The sequence below is a fragment of the Protomyctophum bolini genome (assembly GCF_963924005.1).
Source record: "Protomyctophum bolini genome assembly, chromosome: 7".
NCBI classification, from domain to species: domain Eukaryota; kingdom Metazoa; phylum Chordata; class Actinopteri; order Myctophiformes; family Myctophidae; genus Protomyctophum; species Protomyctophum bolini.
In genome coordinates this window covers 33,680,663-33,704,536 of record NC_137868.1, presented here as the reverse complement: position 1 = coordinate 33,704,536, position 23,874 = coordinate 33,680,663, and the positions used below count along the sequence as shown (strand labels likewise).

The window sequence follows — 23,874 nt, the reverse complement described above, 5'->3', positions numbered from 1 at the left end:
TAAACCAGCGGACAGGGCTGTGCGGTTAGGGGATGTCCTGTCATTAGCCTAACATATTGGCTTAGCAGAGGTTGAGAACGAGGACATGACTGCGAGGGCACAAGGCAGAGGGAATAACCCGACGCTAAGAGGACTCTGAGGACTTGTTAGTCCTGGGGCGTTTTAAGGGCCTGTCAGGCCATCCCATCACATTCCCTTTTCCATTGGAGTTAGAGCTCTCTTGTTCTCCCATTCTTCATTCTCCATCGTGTGTCTCTCACTGCGTGCAGTGCCAAGGCTATAACTGTGGTCCGGCCTCAGTTTGACTCTCGAAGCTACTCATTTAACATGCCCACCTTCCCCGCTCTGCAGAAACACCGGGCCCTCTGCGCTCACCATAACAAGCTATGGCAGTTACATTCCAAGTAATGACCCCAGCATTAATGACCAGAGCCCTGGGATGGTATTACAAAAATAAAAAAATGCGGAGACGCATGCACGCTGCCCCGGTATTGGCACAGCCTGCAGTTAGACGCACTTTAACAGTGATCTGCCCAGCAGACTCACTTCTTGGCCAATGTCCAAAGTCTTGGAAAAGCGATAAAGAAAATGTCTCACTTTCTTGTAGGTTAAGGTTAGGTTTAATATGTTACAGTGAGGACCAGGTTTATCGTTGATGTTTAGCTTTTTCGGAAGAAAATGGCTGCCAGTTACGGTTTTGTTGCTTATTAAAACAAAACGCAGCCCCAGAAAAGTGATGGCCTCCTTCGAGAGCACAGAATAATATTAAGCATTGCGCGGTATTCAAATCATACCCCGTGTGGAGTCTAGAGTAGACATCCAGCAGCTTTTATGGCTGGACATTCAGTGTTGAGTATGTAGTATAAGGTCAGAGTGGAATAAACTAAAATAAATGTTATAGTACTGGCTCTACCATCGCCTGTTCCAGAATCTCTCCATTGGGTGTGATTCAGACTCTGTGCTAAGTCCTGTGTGTGTGTGTGTGTGTGTGTGTGTGTGTGTGTGTGTGTGTGTGTGTGTGTGTGTGTGTGTGTGTGTGTGTGTGTGTGTGTGTGTGTGTGTGTGTGTGCGCGTGTGCGTGAGTCAAACACAATACTGTAGGCATTTGTGAAATTCGTTACTTCCTTTATAGATTCACACTAACATTCATGCAGCACACACAAAATCATGGCTATTTGCTTTATACACACAGTGATCAGAGGCTTCATTTTGTGTGCATATAATGTACATGTGCAGCCGGCACACGCACGCACACACACACACACACACACACACACACACACACACACACACACACACACGCCTCTTTTCCTTGGAGATCCAGGGTCCACTCCACCCTCACTGGTAATAGTCTCATCATGTGTAATAGATTGCTGTGGTACATTGGCGGGACACGGTGTGAGTGTGTGACCAGAGCTGCTGTTCCAGAGCCCAGCAGGGCGGTCACTGTTTACTTTAGCATTTCATCAAAGATGATTGGTGAGGGTGTGAACGCATCATGATATCATGCTATGTTTTGGGGGTTTGCACATGGCAGGAGACTAGTCTATTTTGGGGGTTCTGTGTGTGTGTGTGTGTGTGTGTGTGCGCGCTCTCGACCGTGCGTGTGTGCTTGCCCGTGCGTGTGTCTGCCTGAATGTGTGTATGTGTGCACGTGGGCATGTGCACATGTATGTGCGTGTGTGCGTGCATTTTCGCATTACACTCAGTCACAGTGGGAAGTGTGACGATGCTGTTTAGTTGGGAGCAGGATTGTTTAAGGGGGGTATATGGTGAATTTAGGGAACTGACGTCAGTTGGGTGGCTGCGGTTTGCCAGTTACCATCCCTTTCACACACACACACTACTATACATAAATATATGCATGTACGCGTGCACGTATCCACACACACTACATTGTAACACCGCCTTCATGAATAGATATAAACTGTATACTCACACACACACACACACACACACACACCACAGTGCGCTCCGTCCCTGGGGCAAAGTCTCCCTAGTCTAGACAGCTGGGCCACATGACAAAATGGATTGGCCACAGAGCTCTGTCATGTCTGTGGGACCCCTGCAAAGCAGAACAGGAAATGGCAACGTAATACGTTGTGACAGGGATACTGTAATGCATGCAGAGTCCTCCGGAGCTACAGTAAACGCTATTGACAACACAATGATATCACAGCGGGTCGGCGCAGCACTCTCTGCACATTACACAATGGAAGATGGTCCGTGAAACACTATCTATACTGTTAAAGTCAATGTCTTCCAGTTACACGAGTGGGGACGTTAAGTAGAAGAGTGAGTCCGCGCTCGTGTATGAGACGAAGGCACGATGCAGAGTCAGAGTGAAAGTGATCGAAGTCCATCTAAAACATATGAACGTAGAAAATACTATATACTTAAAAAAAGCAAGTATAAGACAATGGATCATGGTTGACTTGCAGACTCGGATAAAACAACACAGTTGCAGTTGGAGAATTGGAGAAAGATAGAAGTCAGGAATAGCAGGAAGGGGATTTCCTATATGAGCACATAATATACAGCCTGGGGGGGGGGGGGGGGACGTACAGTGTACAATATGTAATGATGCAGTACTGAATATGGGCATTATGACAGATATCATCTATTTCATATTCCCTGAGTGCCATAGGCATCTGGAGGCTGAGTGTGAGAAAATACTGAGAGAGTCCAGACAGGATGAGCTCGACCCCAGCCTCTCTCTCTCTCTCTTCTCTCTCTCTCTCTCTCTCTCTCTCTCACACACACACCTGTGACCTCACTGTACACCTCCCTCCCGCAGCCCTTAGGCATGTTGCCACGGTGACCACAAACCACAGAATCCACGGTCCACTTCGCGCATCGCCGCGGCAACACTCTCCGGTTGCCATGCCGACCCCTTGGGCTGTTTTAGTGCTATTTTGCAAGCGTGGCGTCTTTGAGGAGGCGCGGCTGGGCTGTGACATCAGCGCTCTTTCATGACAACTGTGGGACAGAGCGGCAGAGAAAGTCAGACCTTTAAATCATGGAATATGTCTTAATGTGTCTTCAGAGAGACGACCCCCCTCTTCACCTCTGACGCTCACAGGGAGCGCTGAGGAGACCTGATGGCTTTAACATCCATTATGCTACGACTCGGACTGACCTGCTCCAATGGGTGTTCTGCCTGTACAGCTTTTTCTATCTAACAGAGAGTGAGTGGTGGTGAGTCTGAAGCAGTTCACACTCACCCTCACTCACTTTCTGTTTAAATGTGTGTCCTCTCTCTCTCTCTCTCACTGTCTCTCTGTCTCTGTCTTTCCCCCTCTCTGTCGTTCTTTCTGTCTTCGCCTCCAGATGACCAGGTGTGTGTCTGTGTCAGCCTTCAGGTTTCAGATGGCTAGTATAAAGGCTAATAGCAGGGCTGTTCCTGTGTGATTTGTGTGCTTGACTGTTGCCATGAGTGTCCAAACATCCATATAGTCTGGACCACAGAAAGCTCACCAGGACATGTCATGTCTAGCACTGTGTGTGTGTGTGTGTGTGTGTGTGTGTGTGTGTGTGTGTGTGTGCGTGTGCGTGCGTTCTCACAACTCCCTTGGTGGCTCTCCATCCCTCATCTCCTCTAGGAGACATGAAACCTGAGTGTCAGCATTACTTCACCTCAATGAAGTGTCAATTAAACATCATATAACTTGATACTGTGTAACAGTGGAAAAGAGCAGTGGATCACCAAGACCAGGTTAAAGAAGGGACAAATGCAGGGCAGCCCACAAGTTTTTCCACATAAATGACAATATTGTCAATTCAGCGACATATTCGTTGAGTACGTTTGTCATAAAATTCAAGGTTTTCTACATTTATTTCAGCCTGGGGTGCAAACGGAGTAAATTCGAATTCATGCATTGCTAAAATGTGCTGTCACCCATTTTACTGTATAATGGTACTCTAAATCTAAAACTCACCATTTTTAAGTCATATAGCAGTCTAATGTCTCTCTCTCTCTGTCTCTGTCTCTTTGTCACAGAATCACGTCCTCTGTCCATTCCCATGAAGGTTTTGCCTAACACAGCAGTGGAACCATGGGCCACATCAGAGGAGAGAATGAAGGAGCTGATTGCTCATGCCTGGGATGCCGTCAAACGTCTCACCGTACAGGTACTGTACCACCAGTAGCTCCCAGCCTCCCACCCACTTTTACAGTCATATATGAGTCCCATACAGTACTATACATCCACCTCTGAACCACGTGACGTTTCAATCGCATAATATTTTCTTGTTATTCTAATCTACAATTAGATCATTCAATCATCTGAAACTGAAAACTGAAACTGAGTATAAACTTTATCAACCTATTATTATTAATTTAGCACATCACATTATTTCCTTGGGTTTCAATGACCTGCCATCGTCAGACCCAAGAACGTAAAATCACCTACTCTTCTCTATCTTGTTCTTTTTCTTTGTCCTCCTTATCCTCTCCTCCATTACATCACCAAACCCTGAGGTTTGTCCTGGCTCAGCCAAGGCCAGCTTACTGTAGCTCTCTCTCTGTCTGCGGCGTAGTGGCCTCTGTTAGCTGTTAGCCCATTAGCCTGTTTCACATACAGATGCATACGTAAGCGTCTCCTGTCCCTTTGTGGCCGGCTGACTCTCTGGCTGGCCGGCTGGCTGGCTGACTGTCCCAGTCTGGCTGACTGACTAACTGGGTATTTGACTGCTTCCATTGTGTGGCTGCTTGCTGTGTCTCGAGCACACCAGTCAGATGAGCCACATCACAACCAGACCCATCTGAAGTACATCAGGAAGTGATGACAAGTCTCTAACAGATTTATTCTTGATAAAGGCCGTCTGAGAATGTGTGTGTTTGGGTGCATGTCCATGTGTGCATTTTCATATTTCTGTGTGAACGATTCTGCACGTGCAACTACTGTATGTACATACTGTATGTATGTCATATGAGTACTTGTGTCCCTGTGGTGTACTTGCTGAACTCGTAAATAATGTATTCATTTATTAATTATTTGTAGTTTGTTTTCCCAATCTTTCGTAATGTAGTCGTTTATCCCTGCGTGTGTAGTCCCCGTCATTCCTAAGAGGGAGTAGACAGACAAGCATGTGCCTCCTCCAATACACACAAAGACAGCAGACGCTTCTCTTCACTAATGCAGAGGTGGAACGCACAGTAATGTGGACATAATGCAGAGGTGGAACGCACAGTAATGTGGACATAATGCAGAGGTGGAACGCACAGTAATGTGGACATAATGCAGAGGTGGAACGCACAGTAATGTGGACATAATGCGGAGGTGGAACGCACAGTAATGTGGACAATGTGGAGGTGGAACGCACAGTAATGTGGACATAATGTGGAGGTGGAACGCACAGTAATGTGGACATAATGCAGAGGTGGAACGCACAGTAATGTGGACATAATGTGGAGGTGGAACGCACAGTAATGTGGACATAATGCAGAGGTGGAACGCACAGTAATGTGGACATAATGCGGAGGTGGAACGCACAGTAATGTGGACATAATGTGGAGGTGGAACACACAGTAATGTGGACATAATATGGAGGTGGAACACACAGTAATGTGGACATAATGTGGAGGTGGAACACACAGTAATGTGGACATAATATGGAGGTGGAACACACAGTAATGTGGACATAATGCGGAGGTGGAACGCACAGTAATGTGGACATAATGTGGAGGTGGAACGCACAGTAATGTGGACATAATGTGGAGGTGGAACGCACAGTAATGTGGACATAATGTGGAGGTGGAACACACAGTAATGTGGACATAATGTGGAGGTGGAACACACAGTAATGTGGACATAATGTGGAGGTGGAACACACAGTAATGTGGACATAATGTGGAGGTGGAACGCACAGTAATGTGGACATAATGTGGAGGTGGAACACACAGTAATGTGGACATAATGTGGAGGTGGAACACACAGTAATGTGGACATAATATGGAGGTGGAACGCACAGTAATGTGGACATAATGCAGAGGTGGAACGCACAGTAATGTGGACATAATGCAGAGGTGGAACGCACAGTAATGTGGACATAATGTGGAGGTGGAACACACAGTAATGTGGACATAATGTGGAGGTGGAACACACAGTAATGTGGACATAATGTGGAGGTGGAACACACAGTAATGTGGACATAATGTGGAGGTGGAACGCACAGTAATGTGGACATAATGCGGAGGTGGAACGCACAGTAATGTGGACAATGTGGAGGTGGAACACACAGTAATGTGGACATAATGCAGAGGTGGAACGCACAGTAATGTGGACATAATGCAGAGGTGGAACGCACAGTAATGTGGACATAATGTGGAGGTGGAACGCACAGTAATGTGGACATAATGTGGAGGTGGAACACACAGTAATGTGGACATAATGTGGAGGTGGAACACACAGTAATGTGGACATAATGTGGAGGTGGAACACACAGTAATGTGGACATAATGTGGAGGTGGAACGCACAGTAATGCGGACATAATGTGGAGGTGGAACACACAGTAATGTGGACATAATGCAGAGGTGGAACGCACAGTAATGTGGACATAATGTGGAGGTGGAACGCACAGTAATGTGGACATAATGTGGAGGTGGAACACACAGTAATGTGGACATAATGTGGAGGTGGAACACACAGTAATGTGGACATAATGTGGAGGTGGAACGCACAGTAATGTGGACATAATGTGGAGGTGGAACACACAGTAATGTGGACATAATGTGGAGGTGGAACGCACAGTAATGTGGACAATGTGGAGGTGGAACACACAGTAATGCGGACATAATGTGGAGGTGGAACACACAGTAATGTGGACATAATGCAGAGGTGGAACGCACAGTAATGTGGACATAATGTGGAGGTGGAACGCACAGTAATGTGGACATAATGTGGAGGTGGAACACACAGTAATGTGGACATAATGTGGAGGTGGAACACACAGTAATGTGGACATAATGTGGAGGTGGAACACACAGTAATGTGGACATAATGTGGAGGTGGAACGCACAGTAATGTGGACATAATGTGGAGGTGGAACACACAGTAATGTGGACATAATGTGGAGGTGGAACGCACAGTAATGCGGACATAATGCGGAGGTGGAACGCACAGTAATGTGGACATAATGTGGAGGTGGAACACACAGTAATGTGGACATAATGTGGAGGTGGAACGCACAGTAATGTGGACATAATGTGGAGGTGGAACGCACAGTAATGTGGACATAATGTGGAGGTGGAACGCACAGTAATGTGGACAATGTGGAGGTGGAACGCACAGTAATGTGGACAATGTGGAGGTGGAACGCACAGTAATGTGGACATAATGTGGAGGTGGAACACACAGTAATGTGGACATAATGCAGAGGTGGAACGCACAGTAATGCGGACATAATGCGGAGGTGGAACGCACAGTAATGTGGACATAATGTGGAGGTGGAACGCACAGTAATGTGGACATAATGTGGAGGTGGAACACACAGTAATGTGGACATAATGCAGAGGTGGAACGCACAGTAATGCGGACATAATGCGGAGGTGGAACGCACAGTAATGTGGACATAATGTGGAGGTGGAACGCACAGTAATGTGGACATAATGTGGAGGTGGAACACACAGTAATGTGGACATAATGCAGAGGTGGAACGCACAGTAATGTGGACATAATGTGGAGGTGGAACACACAGTAATGTGGACATAATGCAGAGGTGGAACACACAGTAATGTGGACATAATGCGGAGGTGGAACACACAGTAATGCAGACATAATGTGGAGGTGGAACGCACAGTAATGTGGACATAATGCAGAGGTGGAACGCACAGTAATGTGGACATAATGTGGAGGTGGAACACACAGTAATGTGGACATAATGCAGAGGTCGAACGCACAGTAATGTGGACATAATGCGGAGGTGGAACACACAGTAATGCAGACATAATGTGGAGGTGGAACGCACAGTAATGTGGACATAATGCGGAGGTGGAACACACAGTAATGCAGACATAATGTGGAGGTGGAACGCACAGTAATGTGGACATAATGTGGAGGTGGAACACACAGTAATGTGGACATAATGTGGAGGTGGAACACACAGTAATGTGGACATAATGTGGAGGTGGAACGCACAGTAATGTGGACATAATGCAGAGGTGGAACGCACAGTAATGTGGACATAATGCAGAGGTCGAACGCACAGTAATGTGGACATAATGCGGAGGTGGAACACACAGTAATGTGGACATAATGTGGAGGTGGAACACACAGTAATGTGGACATAATGTGGAGGTGGAACGCACAGTAATGTGGACATAATGCAGAGGTGGAACGCACAGTAATGTGGACATAATGCAGAGGTCGAACGCACAGTAATGTGGACATAATGTGGAGGTGGAACGCACAGTAATGTGGACATAATGTGGAGGTGGAACACACAGTAATGTGGACATAATGCAGAGGTCGAACGCACAGTAATGTGGACATAATGCAGAGGTGGAACGCACAGTAATGTGGACATAATGCAGAGGTGGAACGCACAGTAATGTGGACATAATGCAGAGGTCGAACGCACAGTAATGTGGACATAATGTGGAGGTGGAACGCACAGTAATGTGGACATAATGTGGAGGTGGAACACACAGTAATGTGGACATAATGCAGAGGTCGAACGCACAGTAATGTGGACATAATGCGGAGGTGGAACGCACAGTAATGTAGACATAATGTGGAGGTGGAACACACAGTAATGCAGACATAATGTGGAGGTGGAACGCACAGTAATGTGGACATAATGCGGAGGTGGAACGCACACTAATGTGGACATAATGTGGAGGTGGAACACACAGTAATGTGGACATAATGTGGAGGTGGAACACACAGTAATGTGGACATAATGCAGAGGTGGAACGCACAGTAATGTGGACATAATGTGGAGGTGGAACACACAGTAATGTGGACATAATGTGGAGGTGGAACACACAGTAATGTGGACATAATGCAGAGGTGGAACGCACAGTAATGTGGACATAAAGTGGAGGTGGAACGCACAGTAATGTGGACATAATATGGAGGTGGAACACACAGTAATGTGGACATAATGCAGAGGTGGAACACACAGTAATGTGGACATAATGTGGAGGTGGAACACACAGTAATGTGGACATAATGTGGAGGTGGAACACACAGTAATGTGGACATAATGCGGAGGTGGAACACACAGTAATGTGGACATAATGCAGAGGTGGAACGCACAGTAATGTGGACATAATGCGGAGGTGGAACACACAGTAATGTGGACATAATATGGAGGTGGAACGCACAGTAATGTGGACATAATGTGGAGGTGGAACGCACAGTAATGTGGACATAATGTGGAGGTGGAACGCACAGTAATGTGGACATAATGCGGAGGTGGAACGCACAGTAATGTGGACATAATGCAGAGGTGGAACGCACAGTAATGTGGACATAATGTGGAGGTGGAACGCACAGTAATGTGGACATAATGTGGAGGTGGAACACACAGTAATGTGGACATAATGTGGAGGTGGAACACACAGTAATGTGGACATAATGTGGAGGTGGAACACACAGTAATGTGGACATAATGTGGAGGTGGAACACACAGTAATGTGGACATAATGTGGAGGTGGAACACACAGTAATGTGGACATAATGTGGAGGTGGAACGCACAGTAATGCAGACATAATGTGGAGGTGGAACCAGCTTACCGACCCTGTTATTGTCCCTGCTGAACAGATGCCCTGATCATCCTGTAGGAGCCGCTAGTACAGCAATAGAGATTGTCCTCTGCACTCTGCTTCTCTCCCGTGAACATGGCCAATTGTGTTCATTGGAATGCCCGACCGAGCCGGGTGCATTGCGGAGGATTTGAACCCCCTAGACTAGAACCATACCCCTGCACAACGATGGACCCGTAATTGCTGCCGCTTCCTCTCAACAAGGTCTCTGAATTAAATGAGATCAAGACGACCAGCACAAACTCCCAGCAACCACGGCACTGGCTTTGGGGGACCATGAGTGGTCTTTGCCAGGACCGGCTGAACTGTTCTCATTCCAAAGCTGCAGAAGAGAGGAGAAGGCACGGTGCACATTGATGTAATGCTCTACAGCCGTGAGCCCCATGTCAGCCCACTGAGTTGTTTACAGTACTTCCACAGAACTTAACTCAAGCCTATAATAGTTTGCTGGGCCCGTCATTGCCTCCACTTCCCTCTGTCCCCTTCAGCTCTGTGACTGGGACCACACCGTGCACTGAGGCAGCAATTAGGAAACAGGCCGTCCTGTTGACATGGGAGTGGAAGCGGACCAAACCGACCGAACCGACAGCTGGTACCCCAGGACTTGGAGATCCCCAAACTTAAAGCACTCCATTTATTTTAGTGCGGTGTAAACAGAATACCTAATGGCTCACACTTCTGCTGCACATGTGCCCAATTTGGCACGCTTGGTTTCTTTCCGTCGTTTTTCGGTGGAGAGAGGAGTAAGAAAGGGAGGGAGAAAAAAACCCGAAAGATTACAATTTATTGTTGCTGCTGATCCCATTTCGGGCCCGAGGTGGTTGTTTATGGGGAACTTCTGATAGCCTGGGATTATGTAAATGTAATCTATCTCTCTGTGTCCCAGATGCTTTGTCCATACCGTGTCACTTGAGTATGTCATGCTCCTAAGCGGGCATGAAGGATAAATATATGGAAGTCCTACCTTTTTTGTATTTACTGTACGTTTCACCTGACAAATATACAGTATAGTCATAGTATACGACTGACTTATGAATCATGGACAATCTCTGGATTTGTATCACATGCTTTCCATTTAAAATATTGTCTTAATATCTTAGGCCACACATAAATGGATCTCACAATTATGGCCCAAACTACCCTCCTTTGCTGCACATTTCATTAGACTATTTTTGAGTGGTGCAACCACTCCAAGGAACAGCAATGTCCGTGTTCACCTACCTATGTGACGTTAATGAGCACCAATATGACTATTAGTGCCAGTAGGGGTGCTGTTGTGCCAGAAACAGAGAGGGAGATAGTGCTGCACTGTTGTCTGCTAATATGAGAGAGAGAGAGAGAGATAGAGAGAGAGAAGGGGGGGGGGGGGGAGTTGCACCACTCGGTTCACACGGGTGTGATTTTTAAATGTATCTTGTACAATGTCATACACATCATAAACCAATTTGTAGCTTTGTAATATATAATAATCCTTTTCATGGTAGTTTGGGTTGGGTCTTTTCTTCTGTGACAGACATGGTTAGCACTGATTCCTAGTGATGAACTGTCATATGTGGTTAAAGCAGATTATTTTCTGGAGCCATGAGTATCACACTCTATCTGTGGCTGACTGTCTCAAGCAAACCCAGCAACTGTTTTTTGAGCTGTAGTTATAAGCTCCATGACTTCAGGCTCAGTGCATTTTTATCTCTCTATGTCTGCCTCTCTTTTTCCTGAAGTCCCATTACCTCTGTAGGAAAGATAGGTGATTTTCACCAAGTAATGAAAATGGAAGGGAACATTAATTGCGACCTGTCCAAAACCATTAGAGAGCTTCCTTTATTTTGTTAGAGGAGCCGTCAATGATAAAGACAGATGGATGGCTAATGTCGAAACCAGACAAGCGGGCCGGCTCACACAGAGAGAGGGAGAGAAATGGATCAGTTTACACACTCGGCTGTGAGAATCGCTGCTTGGGGGGACAGGAGGTCCCGCTCTCCGCTTAAACGGTAGTTCACCAGTTCAGAGACTTCTCATGAAAGACAGAGAGACGGACAGACAGCGAGAGCGTGAGGGTCTTGAAAGAGAGACAGGAGTGAGGAAGAAATATAGAGAGAGCAGCAGGAGCCAATGTCTTTCCCACACCATTGCAACAGGCCCGGTGAGGTAATAGCCACATAGCATCCAAGCTGAGGCTCCCAGGCCTGCAGTGATGCAGTCTGCTGGACCATTACAGACACAGCACATATGATCAGCGCTGCGGTCACAGCGGAGGGAAAGCCAGGCAAAGAGGACTGTATGTTTTTCCTAAAGAGACAGCTGGTTCCATGGTCATGCGGGCCTGTAATATTGCGTAGGTGGTGTTATTTTAGTAGTCACTTCAGGTTATGCCTGAAGGGCAAGGGGTGTAATTGTCACCCGGGGCCAGTGTGGCCTGGCATGTCCTGAGATGGCCACTTGCCCTCAACCTTGGAGTTCTGACCTTCATCTTCCCCCTCTCCCCCTGCCTTACTCCCTCTCTTTTCTGTTTGTTGCTCTTTTAATACCTCTCACACATCACCAAGTCATTCTCCTCACCCCTTCCACCCCTCTTTCTCTCGCCCCTGTTCCTCACCATTCCTCCGCCATCATCCTCCTTTTCATCGTCACCCTTTGTCTCTTTATCCCCCTCTTCCTCCTCCTCCTATAAGGACACCCGTGCTCTCTCTCTCTCTCTGGACACTCTGATAATAATCACAAGTGAACAGGACGCTGATTCTATTTCAGGAATTTTGCAATAATTCCTTGTATTTAACACATGAATGTGTTCAGCGCTGGCAGAGCAGCACGTTGCTACCAAAACTGAAACGGGATCCCCTGAAACAGAGAGCCCGTTGCCATGGAAAAATGAAGTAACGTTGCTCCCCGCAGCTGCCATGCATTAATGAATAGGACATTTTTTTGAGAAGAGAGAGTAAGAGGAGAAAGAGAAGTGGGGAAGGGGGTAGAAAAGGTAAAGACATGGAAAGGAGAGGGGGAAGACGTCGGGGGAGAGAAAGACACAAAAATGGGGAAAGTGTGAAGGGGTGTGTGTCGTGTGTGTGTGTGTGTGTGTGTGTGTGTGTGTGTGTGTGTGTGTGTGTGTGTGTGTGTGTGTGTGTGTGTGTGTGTGTGTGTGTGTGTGTGTGTGTGTGTGTGTGTGTGTGTGTGTGTGTGTGTGTGTGTGTGTGTGTGTGTGTGTGTGTGTGTGTGTGTGTGTGTGTGTGTGTGGCGCTACGAAGGAGTAGGCCAGATGGTTTCCATGAACAGGCTCTGACCTCCGGCTGGAGCGCCTGCCTAGTGCAGGCCCATTACTTCATCCTTTGCCCCCTCCCTCTATCCTTCTATCTTGCCCCCCCCCCCCCAAGAAACCCTCCCTATCTTTGTCACATCTTGGAATTGTCACAGTTACAACCTCCATTTTGCGCCACTTAAAGCACCGGGTTTCCCTGCGGACCATGATGTTGCAGCCGCAGGTACTGTATGAATTATCTGCTCACTGTTCCCCTGTCTGCCACAGTCAGAGCACAGTAGAGGTGTCCTCAGAGGTGCCAACACGGCACGTATAATCTGATGGGAAAAGGTGCACCATACAGACCACCATACAGCACACCCTTTTAACACCACGAACGCCCCGGGTATTTAGGACCATTACATCAGAGCACCCAGTGATTTGCAACAACGGAGCACATTTAGCGACGCACCAGGCGCCATCCCGGATGTAGCTGAAGTAGTAGCCAAAACACTCCCGAGGCGATCAACAACAACAGGAGGTATGATTCATTCTAACGCGACTAGCGACGGGACCGCGATGGGCCGTCTAAAACATCATCTTTGATTAGAATTGGACGGATTGATTTAGATCAAGAGTTATTCAAGATTTTTGGTCTCATCCGCTAAAAGGGAGGGGAACATTTTGGATGGGAACATTTTGGGAACATTTTCCGTCCCAACCGGAAATTACATTGAATGTTGCCCAACAGGCGCTCCCAGCCTGTGGAGCGATGTGCTCGGTTTTGATATCAATAAAGTTCCGTCCTTTTATTAATCTCCGTTCTGAGCGTTGAGCGTTACTATTTGATATAGGACGGAGAACTCCGTCTATGCTGCTCAGGGTGTTAATGCAGCCTTCCGAAGGCAGAATCCCCTTTTTGAGGGACGCTAGCCTAACCTATGCCCAGCTTTGAGTGTGCGTGTTTATTTGATTTGATTGGCCGAGGGCTTAAAAAGTGAGGACAGAAAAGTGAGGACACCAAAAGTGATTGGCCAGGATGTGATGATCTAAGTGTAATTACGAGTGTAATTTTTTTTTTTTTCAATTTGTGGCTCTGTAGGAGGTGAGCTGTCTAAAATGGGTCTCTGTGTGTGTGTGTGTGTGTGTGTGTGTGTGTGTGTGCGTGTGCGCGTGCACGCGCGCGTCTGCGTGCGTGCATCTCTCTGTCCTTGTCTAACCTTGTAAGCCGCTGGAAAGATCAGTGCCAAATATGTTGCATGCTGCCAGTAGGTCAACAAAGTACCTCCAATGCATTTGTCTTTTCACAGATGTTTTATATATATTTTTGATTATATTATTATATATATCTTTTATTTCATAATGGATGTGAATGCCGGTCGGATCGGGCTGAAACTTTGCCCAAACACGGAGTCATACAGTACGTCAAAGATATACGTCATACCTGTAGATGACTAACATCATATAGACTGTCAGACTGACCACGTGAAGTCTGAGATCCTCATGGGGGCCATGCTGTTATTAGACCCCATCTTATTGTTGTCATGAGCATTTTTTTAAACATTTGTGTGTAGAGGTAAAATATCCCACCCTCCAAAAACATTGAGCTTGCCTCGGAGGACTGGTGGTGTGACGGCACACCTAGTTGGACTGCGGCCCAGGCCTGGCTAGCCAGTGTTTTGGGTCAGGCCGCAGCCAAACTGTGGTTGAACTGAAAGTGTATGTGCTCCAACAGAGCCTCCGTGGCACAAATGGGAAATGACATGATGTGGTGTTTATGTTTAAGAGCACAGGAAAAGGAATAGTCTTTTATTATAGCTCGCGGTTCCCGGTCGTCTAATAGAGAGCTAAGTGCAGAATGGCTGTGGTGAAAACACAGAGAGGTTAACACCAAGGGCATAACCCCCACACTGTCCCTCCTGTCTGTCACCCAACATTTGTATAAGTCAGATATCCCCTCAATACGCCAGAGGCAAAACAATGTGGACATAACCACATGCACCCTAGCGTCCATATTCCGGAGGCGAACATTCGTCAAATATACGTGTAGCTGATCTGCAAGCTCACAACAAATTGCAATGAGACACGTTTTGAGCTTTTATATCTGGTATTTTTGGCAAGGATAATCTATGTAAAGCGCCTTGGATAAAGGCCCTATATAAATTTACCATTTACAGAAAGAGGGAGATACAGACTGCACATTCTCTGCTGATTACATAGTAACTCTCTGGTGTTGCCTGGTCCAAATCAAAACCCAAAAATATAACAGAAAGTGTTATTAGCTGTTTATTGAGATATAGCAACGGAGGATTTGTGCGCTTGTGTGTGTGTGTGCGTGCGTGTGTGTGTGTGTGTGTGTGTGTGTGTGTGCGTGTGTGTGTGTGTGTGTGTGTGTGTGTGTGTGTGTGCGTGCGTGCGTACATGAGTGGAAGGACGTTTGTATGTGCGTGCAGCACAGTGTATGTATGTGTGGCCAGATGCCTGCACAATCTTTTATTTTTTTTCATTTGAATCTGCTGCCGTGGCAACACTCTGACACACTGACCCTATGCTGGGTTGTTGGAGTGGAAAAGTTCTTCAAGAGATTCCCTGGTGTCTAGAACCACTGGGACCCCAGGAGCCTGAGCCTCATTCTTTAGACTGGAAAGACTGAAACAATACATGTTTCATGATCCAATAACTAACTTCTGAATTGTCACAGCAGCCACATTTTAAAAAATCTGGATGTTCTAACCAGGTGCAATAATGTACCACATTTAACCCTGATCCTCAAAACGTGTCTCGGATGACGTATCTGGAGTTGGACCAGGTTAACAGTTTTGTATCATTCACCATTAGTCTGGGGTGCGAGAATAAAGCCAAGCCAAGCACAGGCCATCAAGCCAAACACAGGCCATCAATCCAAACACAGGTCGTCAAACCATATCTAATCAGGTCATATCAAATTCTGTTAAGGCCCATATTTGGCCACCTTCATCAGTTTACTTTTCCAAGACTGTCCACAATTATCAAAAGGCCTACAGTACGTCTTTTTTGGTGGAGTCCATTGTGGATTGGGGGGGGGGGGGGGGAGGGGGGGTGGTTATGTAGGGAAAGCCAGTCTGAAAAGGTGGGTTTTGAGTGTGCTTTTGGACACTCAAAAGCACACTCATTGATTGATTGATTGATACTGTAGCAGTAGCTTATTCCGAATTTCAATTTATGCTATTATAGCTCAGTCCACCCCTAACTGACCATTCCACAACCACACTCTTTTTGTCAGAATATGTCCAATTCAATTAATTTGCTGAATCACAACAAGTTGTCTCAGTATGACAGTTTACATATACAGTAGAGACCCGACGTTTTATGGCCCCGAGCAAGCATTTGGCGACAGTGGCAAGGAAAAACTCCACTTTTAACGGAAAGAAACCTTGAGCAGAACCAGTCTCCATGGTGGACTGCCATCTATCTGCCTTGACCGTGTTGGAGGAAGAGATGGAGGGGGATGGAGACACAAATAACTGTACTATAACAGTAATAAATAATAATTGTAGCTATAATAATAATCATATTTTAATCCTCGATCCGTCCAACATACCCTATCCCTGCCCCTGTAGCTCAAATTAGACATTAGCAACTAGCCCAGTCGTTTCCCCGGCCTCCCAGGCCTATCCCCACCATGGCATGCAGCTCTCACCTAACCCAGCCCTTTAGCACAGCCACCCCTGTGACCCATCTGTAGTAGCTCCCCGGACTGGGGCTTGTTGATGGGTTAGGGGAGGCAGGGCAGGCCAGCCACACTCCTAAGGCCAGTGTTGGATCAATAAACGCAGCGATCAAAGCCGCAATTAACCCACCGCGCTAACACAAACAGCCGGGGCTAGCAGAAACAAACAAAGCCTTCATGTCACCTAAAGCGTTTATTTTTGCAGATTTCCACCTTGGCCAGGGAGACCTCCAGTGCTTGTCAGCTTCTGTAAGCAGTGTTAGGGGAGAGGAATGCAGGGCCACAGGGATGGCTGGCTGCCTGGCTGTGCTGCTCTGCCAGGCCACTGGCTTATTGCTTGTGGTGGTGGTGTGGGTGAGACCTAGCCTATTTGTTGTCAGAGGGATCACTCTTAAAAGCCTGCCTCATTGACATCCAGGGAAGCAGATATTCCTGCTGAGGTTGCAGCAGGCGCACCAACGTGTGTACGGCTGTGTGCCGCAGTAAGCCTCTGCACGCCGCCACACACACATACACACATTAATCTCCCTGATGTATGGGGAGACATTATTTACACTATTACACCCTCTGTTCCAAACCTGTTTTTCGCACAGAGATTGGAAATGCTGGTGGGTTGGGTGTGCAGAGGGACGGGGGTAGGAGGTTAACAGTGGGTGGGGTGTCAGGAGAGGGGGATGAGGTTGGAGGACTTGTTCTATGGACCTTCTGTTCATCCAGACGGCCGTGCAGGAAAGAGAGAGTGTCCCGTCCGGTGCAGGCACAGGAAGATTACATTTGGAGAGGTATCAGGTTTTTAAAAACAAAGGGATGTGTTTTCCGTTCGCTGTGGATCCCTCCAGTGAGATTTCTCTGCTCCAGAGTTGCAAATGTTTTCACCAGGGATGCTGGGAGGGTGTTTCTAATTTCCTCTCCCTATCTCTGGGTGATTTCCTGTGTCTTGTGGCGTGTGTGTGTGTGTGTGTGTGTGTGTGTGTGTGTGTGTGTGTGTGTGTGTGTGTGTGTGTGTGTGTGTGTGTGTGTGTGTGTGTGTGTGTGTGTGTGTGTGCGTGTGCGCGTGTGCGTGTGCGCGTGCATGCATGTGCGTGTGTGGCCGCCGGCGGGCACGCATGTGAGCGAATGTGCAAGAGAGATACTGTGTAGAGCGTAGACAGAGAGAGAAGTGTGTGTGTATCACTAAGTGTGCATGTGCGAGTGAGTGATAGTTCACGTGTTGTTTGGTCGTTCCATGGAGAAGTGATCCTGGCCTTGCAGGTTCACAGTACTGCAGCAAGGCCTGAGCACGCGGCTGGGGCCTCCATGAGTTCAAGCCTCCCTGCTGCGATGTGAAAACAACGGGCCAAACAGCGGATATAACCGCAGAGGCAGGAGGCAAAGGTCGGACTGTGTATTTCATTGCCTGGGTCCAGATTAGACAAGAGGGACACAGATTATATTTAAGTGCTGTCATAATGATCTGGTGTTACAGAGGGTTTGTCTGTCAGCTAAACTGTGAAGAAAGGAAGTGTTAGAATATAAAATAATAGTCCACTCTGTTCTTGTCAGGATGTCAGGATGTCATACGAGTAGGCTTATTATAGTTAACTAAAAACAAACTAAATCATACTAAAATGAACAATGCAATACTAAAACTATGTTAAAACTGATGTCATGCAATTCTTTCATCCTATCCTTTTCAGCTTCTATTAATCAAGGTTTTCCTCAGTATACCTATAACTAACTAAATAAAAAGTAGTCCATTTCTAAAACTAAAACGACTTATTCTAACTACCAACTACTACTAACTATAACTTAACTGAAATCAAAAATCAAACAGAAAAACTAAATATGCATTTAAACAAAATAAGATTGCAATTTCTTGAAACATTGACATTCAATAAAATGTTAATAAAATCATTTTTCCTTATTTTTCCCCTTTCCTCCAAATGTACTCATTATTCCAATTCCTGATAGTTACACTCGTGGAGACCCTGCTGCTTACAGGTCATGTGTAAGGGTGTAGACAAGCACGATACACTATGAGGAACTTTACTCCGAACCACGCAATTTGATCATGAGGGTCTTGGATGCATTACTTGTTGGCTTTTAAACCCATTTGTCCAGCTTGCCTGTTCAAAAACCCAGACAATCAAGCACATAAAGTTGTAAATTCCTCTTCCCAAGCATGAAGTCTTTGTTACCTGTTTCTCTTCAGACTGTGCAGCCTGTATCCTGTCATTATCATAATCAGCAATGGAAACTATATTCTTGTTTAGTTATTTTTGCTGTGATATATCCATCATTCGTCAGGGTAGGCCGGCCGTCCCTGTTCTAACTTACTGGTCTGTCATTTACTGGCGAGGCCGGGAGGATCCTAAGAGCCTCCTGTGGTTATATTGGCCATTTCCACATGGCCCCGGCCTTTAAACCATGGGTCTGTTTGGCCCTCAGCTTCCTCTCTATTAGAACCTGCGCTGCTGGAACCAGATAAACCGCCTTCTCCTTCCACTCCGGGGACAAACGCTACACAGGACAGATCATGCACTTCCAATGCAACTCAGAGGGGGAGGTTTTTGAGCAAGGGAGATATTATTAAGACTGAAAGATTTGAAACAGGGTCTGCACATGTGGCTGGATCTAGAGCATACTGTCTGATAGAGCGAGGAGCTGATCAGGAATAAAGCTGAGCAGAACTTCTGCTAAAAAGGGGGGGAAAAAAAGAAATGTGAAAAGAAAAATGAAACAAGCTCCATATTTCGATCCCTGTGATGTGAGGCCAAGAGGAGATGAGAAGGAACAAATAGCGGAAGAAAGAAATTTGTTTTCAGGCAACCCTACCATTTAATCAGAATACCCTCCAAATGGATATGTTTCAGCCTTTCTTTCTTTTCTTTTTCCTATTTCTGTCCCTTTTTGGTAGTATTTATTTACTCCCCAGCAGCATGTGCTGCTAGCTTCCTGATCCACCATCCATATTGAATTAGTGCATGAGTGATTGTAGGAGATCAAAGTGTAAGAGGAGATACTGGCGCGTTCTGAAGGCCTGAGAAGAAGGGATCAGGAACTAAGTCCAAGGATAAGCATTGGTCACCTACTAAATAACTAGGCTGTCACTCAAAGCCACTGGCCTTTCTCATTCTGCTGGCCTTATTTAGTTTTTCTTCAGTATCCTCTATTTGTCAGCATGTACATTTAGACTTATATTCATGAAGAGAAATTGGAGTGCTGATAAAAGAGTATGCAAGAGGCACAGTCTGCTCTTATCTTACATAGAGCCCTGTGCTATTCCCAGCTAGTCTGACTGACTGTGTCTGTCTGTCTGTCTGTCTGTGTGTGCAGTCTCAGCCTCTTATTTTTTTCTCTATCAATTTTCATTAGGGGTGTAACGCACGCATGCACGCACGCACACACTGATCACACATTCTGATTATCTCTGCTTCCCTGTATAAAACATCCATCCGTCCAGCAGTCAGTCCAGCCGTTGAAGAGGCCTATAGGTTACTTATTTGGTCAGCATTTTGGTCAGAATTTATTGAAAGGATAGCCCCTTGAGATGCAGCATCTCATTTTAGAGGGGGTTATGTGAAACAGAAGGGATGCTTAGACAGCAGGCGAGTGGTACTGAACTACAGAAGTACATCAATAGCCAGCAGAGTAGGGCACCCCTCTCTCTCTCTCTCTCTCTCTCTATCTCTCTCTCTCTCTCTCATACATCCAGGGGTGTTCTTTGCAGCAGAGTATAGGGCACCCCCCCCCCCTCTCTCTCATACATCCAGGGGTGTTCTTTGCAGCAGAGTATAGGCACCCCCCCTCTCTCTCTCATACATCCAGGGGTGTTCTTTGCAGCAGAGTATAGGCACCCCCCCCCCTCTCTCATACATCCAGGGGTGTTCTTTGCAGCAGAGTATAGGGCACCCCCCCTCTCTCATACATCCAGGGGTGTTCTTTGCAGCAGAGTATAGGGCACCCCCCCTCTCTCTCTCATACATCCAGGGGTGTTCTTTGCAGCAGAGTATAGGGCACCCCCCCCTCTCTCTCTCCCTCATACATCCAGGGGTGTTCTTTGCTGTTGCAGGTGCCATCCTTCACAGGAAGTGTTAAGCACAGAGGCTGCTCTCTGTGAGGATATTAAAAAGAGGAGGGGGTTCACAGCACTTGTTTGAAGAAGCAGGAGGGATGTTAATTCAGGTGTCTTGGCTGAGCGCCAGGACCTTTTTCTATTTGATTTTTTTGCTTTTGCAAAATGGGCTTTTATTCTCTAGATGACCGATGACTGTACAATCACAAGGGGTGGGGAGGAAATATGATCTGTGTATGTGGACCTTTGTGAATGTGTGTTTGTATATGTGTAAATTTGAGTGTGTGTGTGTGTGTGTGTGTGTGTGTGTGTGTGTGTGTGTGTGTGTGTGTGTGTGTGTGTGTGTGTGTGTGTGTGTGTGTGTGTGTGTGTGTGTGTGTGTGTGTGTGTGTGTGTGTGTGTGTGTGTGTGTGTGTGTGTGTGTGTGTGCGTGCGTGCGTGCGTGTGTGTTTGCATAGTATAAGCTGGCACGTGCAGGCCCATAAGGACTGGATTTGCCTACTTTTTCTTTCTTCAATGCAGATTTCCTGGTCGAAATTGGAACGTGTTTCCTTTGTTATTGAAGTGTATTAATAGAGTGTGCTGTGACTGATGGTCCCTGCCCCCGAAAACACACACACGCACGCACGCACACACACACACACACACACACACACACACACACACACACACACACTCACACTCACACACACAGAGTATTATTCAGTGGTGGGGACTGTAACTGGAGAGGTGCTCCAGTTAACCCATTTGCTGTTTTACAGGATTAGGTTTCACTTTGACAGGATATGATGTCATCAAAGAACCGGACTCTCTCGTCCTCACTCCTCATTTCCTATATACTGAGTTTGCCTGTCACAACTCACAAGTGAACCAATTAAGTAATGTTCCTATTCTTCAGCAGATATGTGGAAACCCCAAAAAATCTGTTTCTTTATTTTACTCACTTGCATACACGCACGCACGCATGCATGCACGGGCGCACACACAGTCACACACACACACACACACACACACACACACACACACACACACACACACACACACACACACACACACGTTTATTCCTGCATCCTGTATTTATTTATTTGTACAGTGTTTATTATATTTTATAGTACCCCAGCAGTTCTCATCATAGGGTGTCTGTCTGTCATTTTTCTCTCTCTGGTTTTATTCCACATTGACCTGAACCCCACAGAGGGTAAAGTTGTGTAACAGATATTCCACACTATAATTACACTACTGGCTTTATTATTTGTGCCCATTTCTATGTGAAATTTTCCTGCTGCTGCACTTGGAACAGCTGGCTTTCCACAAGTTTACCCCAACGGGCAAAAAAAAGAACATTCCACTATCCTATTAGGGATAAAAATATAGTTTGGCTCACTGCACTGTTGGCTTGTGAGTAACACAGTGCAAATATGAACCTTTGCCACCCAAGCATGTGACAGAACAAACCAAGTTTTAGGTCCACCTGGCATACCTGTCAGTTTTCTATAGCAAGACATTACACATGCTTGCTGGCACGCACACACACACACACACACACACACGCACACACACACACACACACACACACACACACACACACACGCTCTGTATGTCAAAACATACATTCACACACATGAAACCCCATGCACTCATACACACACCTGGCACACCTGTCAGCTCACAGTAGGGGACATTGTCCACAAAGGCTAACTGCTTCCAATGCAGTGTTTATTGGCCTGTTACAGAGCTGTTAAACACAATTGTGGAGAATTCCAACCACGACCCCGCAGAACCTCAGCTGAACTCTTACCCCTGAAGCAGTGGACTAACACACACATGCACGGCACACAACTCTTTTTTCCAGTATGTTGTGTAACCCCTGAGAGCCTGTCAATCCTTGTGCAGCGCGTGTGCAACCATAAGCCCCCAGCGTCACCCTAAACACAGACCCTGCATTCTCCTCCTGTTCCCATCTGCTGTGCTGTCTCCTCTCCTCTCCTCTGATCACCTCTGCTCCACCCTGCTTCCTTCTCCACTCCCCCTTTGGTCTGCTGCTCATCTCATCTCTCCTTCAGTCCATCCCTCTCCCCTCTCTCCTTCCTTTCTGATTCATTTTACTCCATCATTCCTTTCCTGTGCTCCCTGTCCTTCCCTTCCCCTGTCTCTCTCCGTATACAGCCCACCTCTCTTTCCCTGTAATCATCCCCTTTGTTCCTTTGCCCTCTCAACCCCATCTGTCCTTCCCTCATCTCCTTCCCTCTATCCTTCCCTCTACTGCCTCTCTCCTTCTCTCTGCTCACTTTCTCTCTCCACTTCCTCCCTCTCGTTTTCCTTCTCCTCCCTCCATATTCTCCACTCTCCTCCCTCTCTCTTTGCCCCTACTCCCTAGTCCCTACCTCCTTTCCTCTACGCTCACAGACCCACTCTCTCTTTCCCCCCTCCTTCCCTCTGCTCCACCCTCTCCTTTCTGTTCTCTTTCTCTCCTCCCCGTTGCTCCCTCTCTCTTCTCCCCTCTCCTCCCACCCTCCTTCACTCTGCTCCCTCTCCCTCCATCCCACTCCTTTCCCTCTCCTCCTTTCCTCTGTCCCCCCTCTCCTTCCCTTTCTATCATCCCCCCTCTTTCACTCTCTCCTCCACCCCTTCATATCCTCTGTTCACTCTCTCCTTCCCTCTTCTCCATCTTTATCTCCACCCTCCTTCCTTCTCTCCTCTATCTCTCTACTCCTTCACTCTGCTCCCCCTCTTGTCGATTCTCTTCTGCCTCTTCCTCTCTCTCCTCATCTCTGCTCCAGTAGTGTCATGACTACACAGACCTTCCATGGTGAGTGGATGCACGGTCATGGTACAGTACAAGGACCGGACACAGACACCCTGTCTTCAGTGGTGGGAGGGATGACTTGAGGGTAGGAGGGAGGGAGGGACGGAGAGGTGGTTGGGCAGAGGAGACACTGTTGAGGATTGTTTTGTATGTGTGTGCGTGCGTGCATGCGTGTCACTGTTGAGCCATGAGACCACAGACTGGAAGCCTTGGAGAGGTGTGTGAGGTAAACCATGCTGGCCTACTGTATTAGTGGTGGACCAGAGCACAGGGTGGAGGAGAAACCTGCCAGTCCTCAGTGGGTT

The 23,874-nt window shown here is 46.9% G+C and overlaps 1 protein-coding gene across 2 annotated transcripts in view; it reads left to right on the top strand.

The window, feature by feature from the left end:
- vps13b (vacuolar protein sorting 13 homolog B) overlaps window positions 1–23,874 on the top strand; it is a 445,793-nt gene that overhangs the window by 184,825 nt on the left and 237,094 nt on the right. For both annotated transcript variants that reach the window (XM_080768430.1, XM_080768431.1), the window contains exon 22: window positions 4,001–4,131. In XM_080768430.1, coding sequence (XP_080624556.1) covers window positions 4,001–4,131 — 131 coding nt within the window. The remainder of the gene's footprint in view (window positions 1–4,000; window positions 4,132–23,874) is intronic.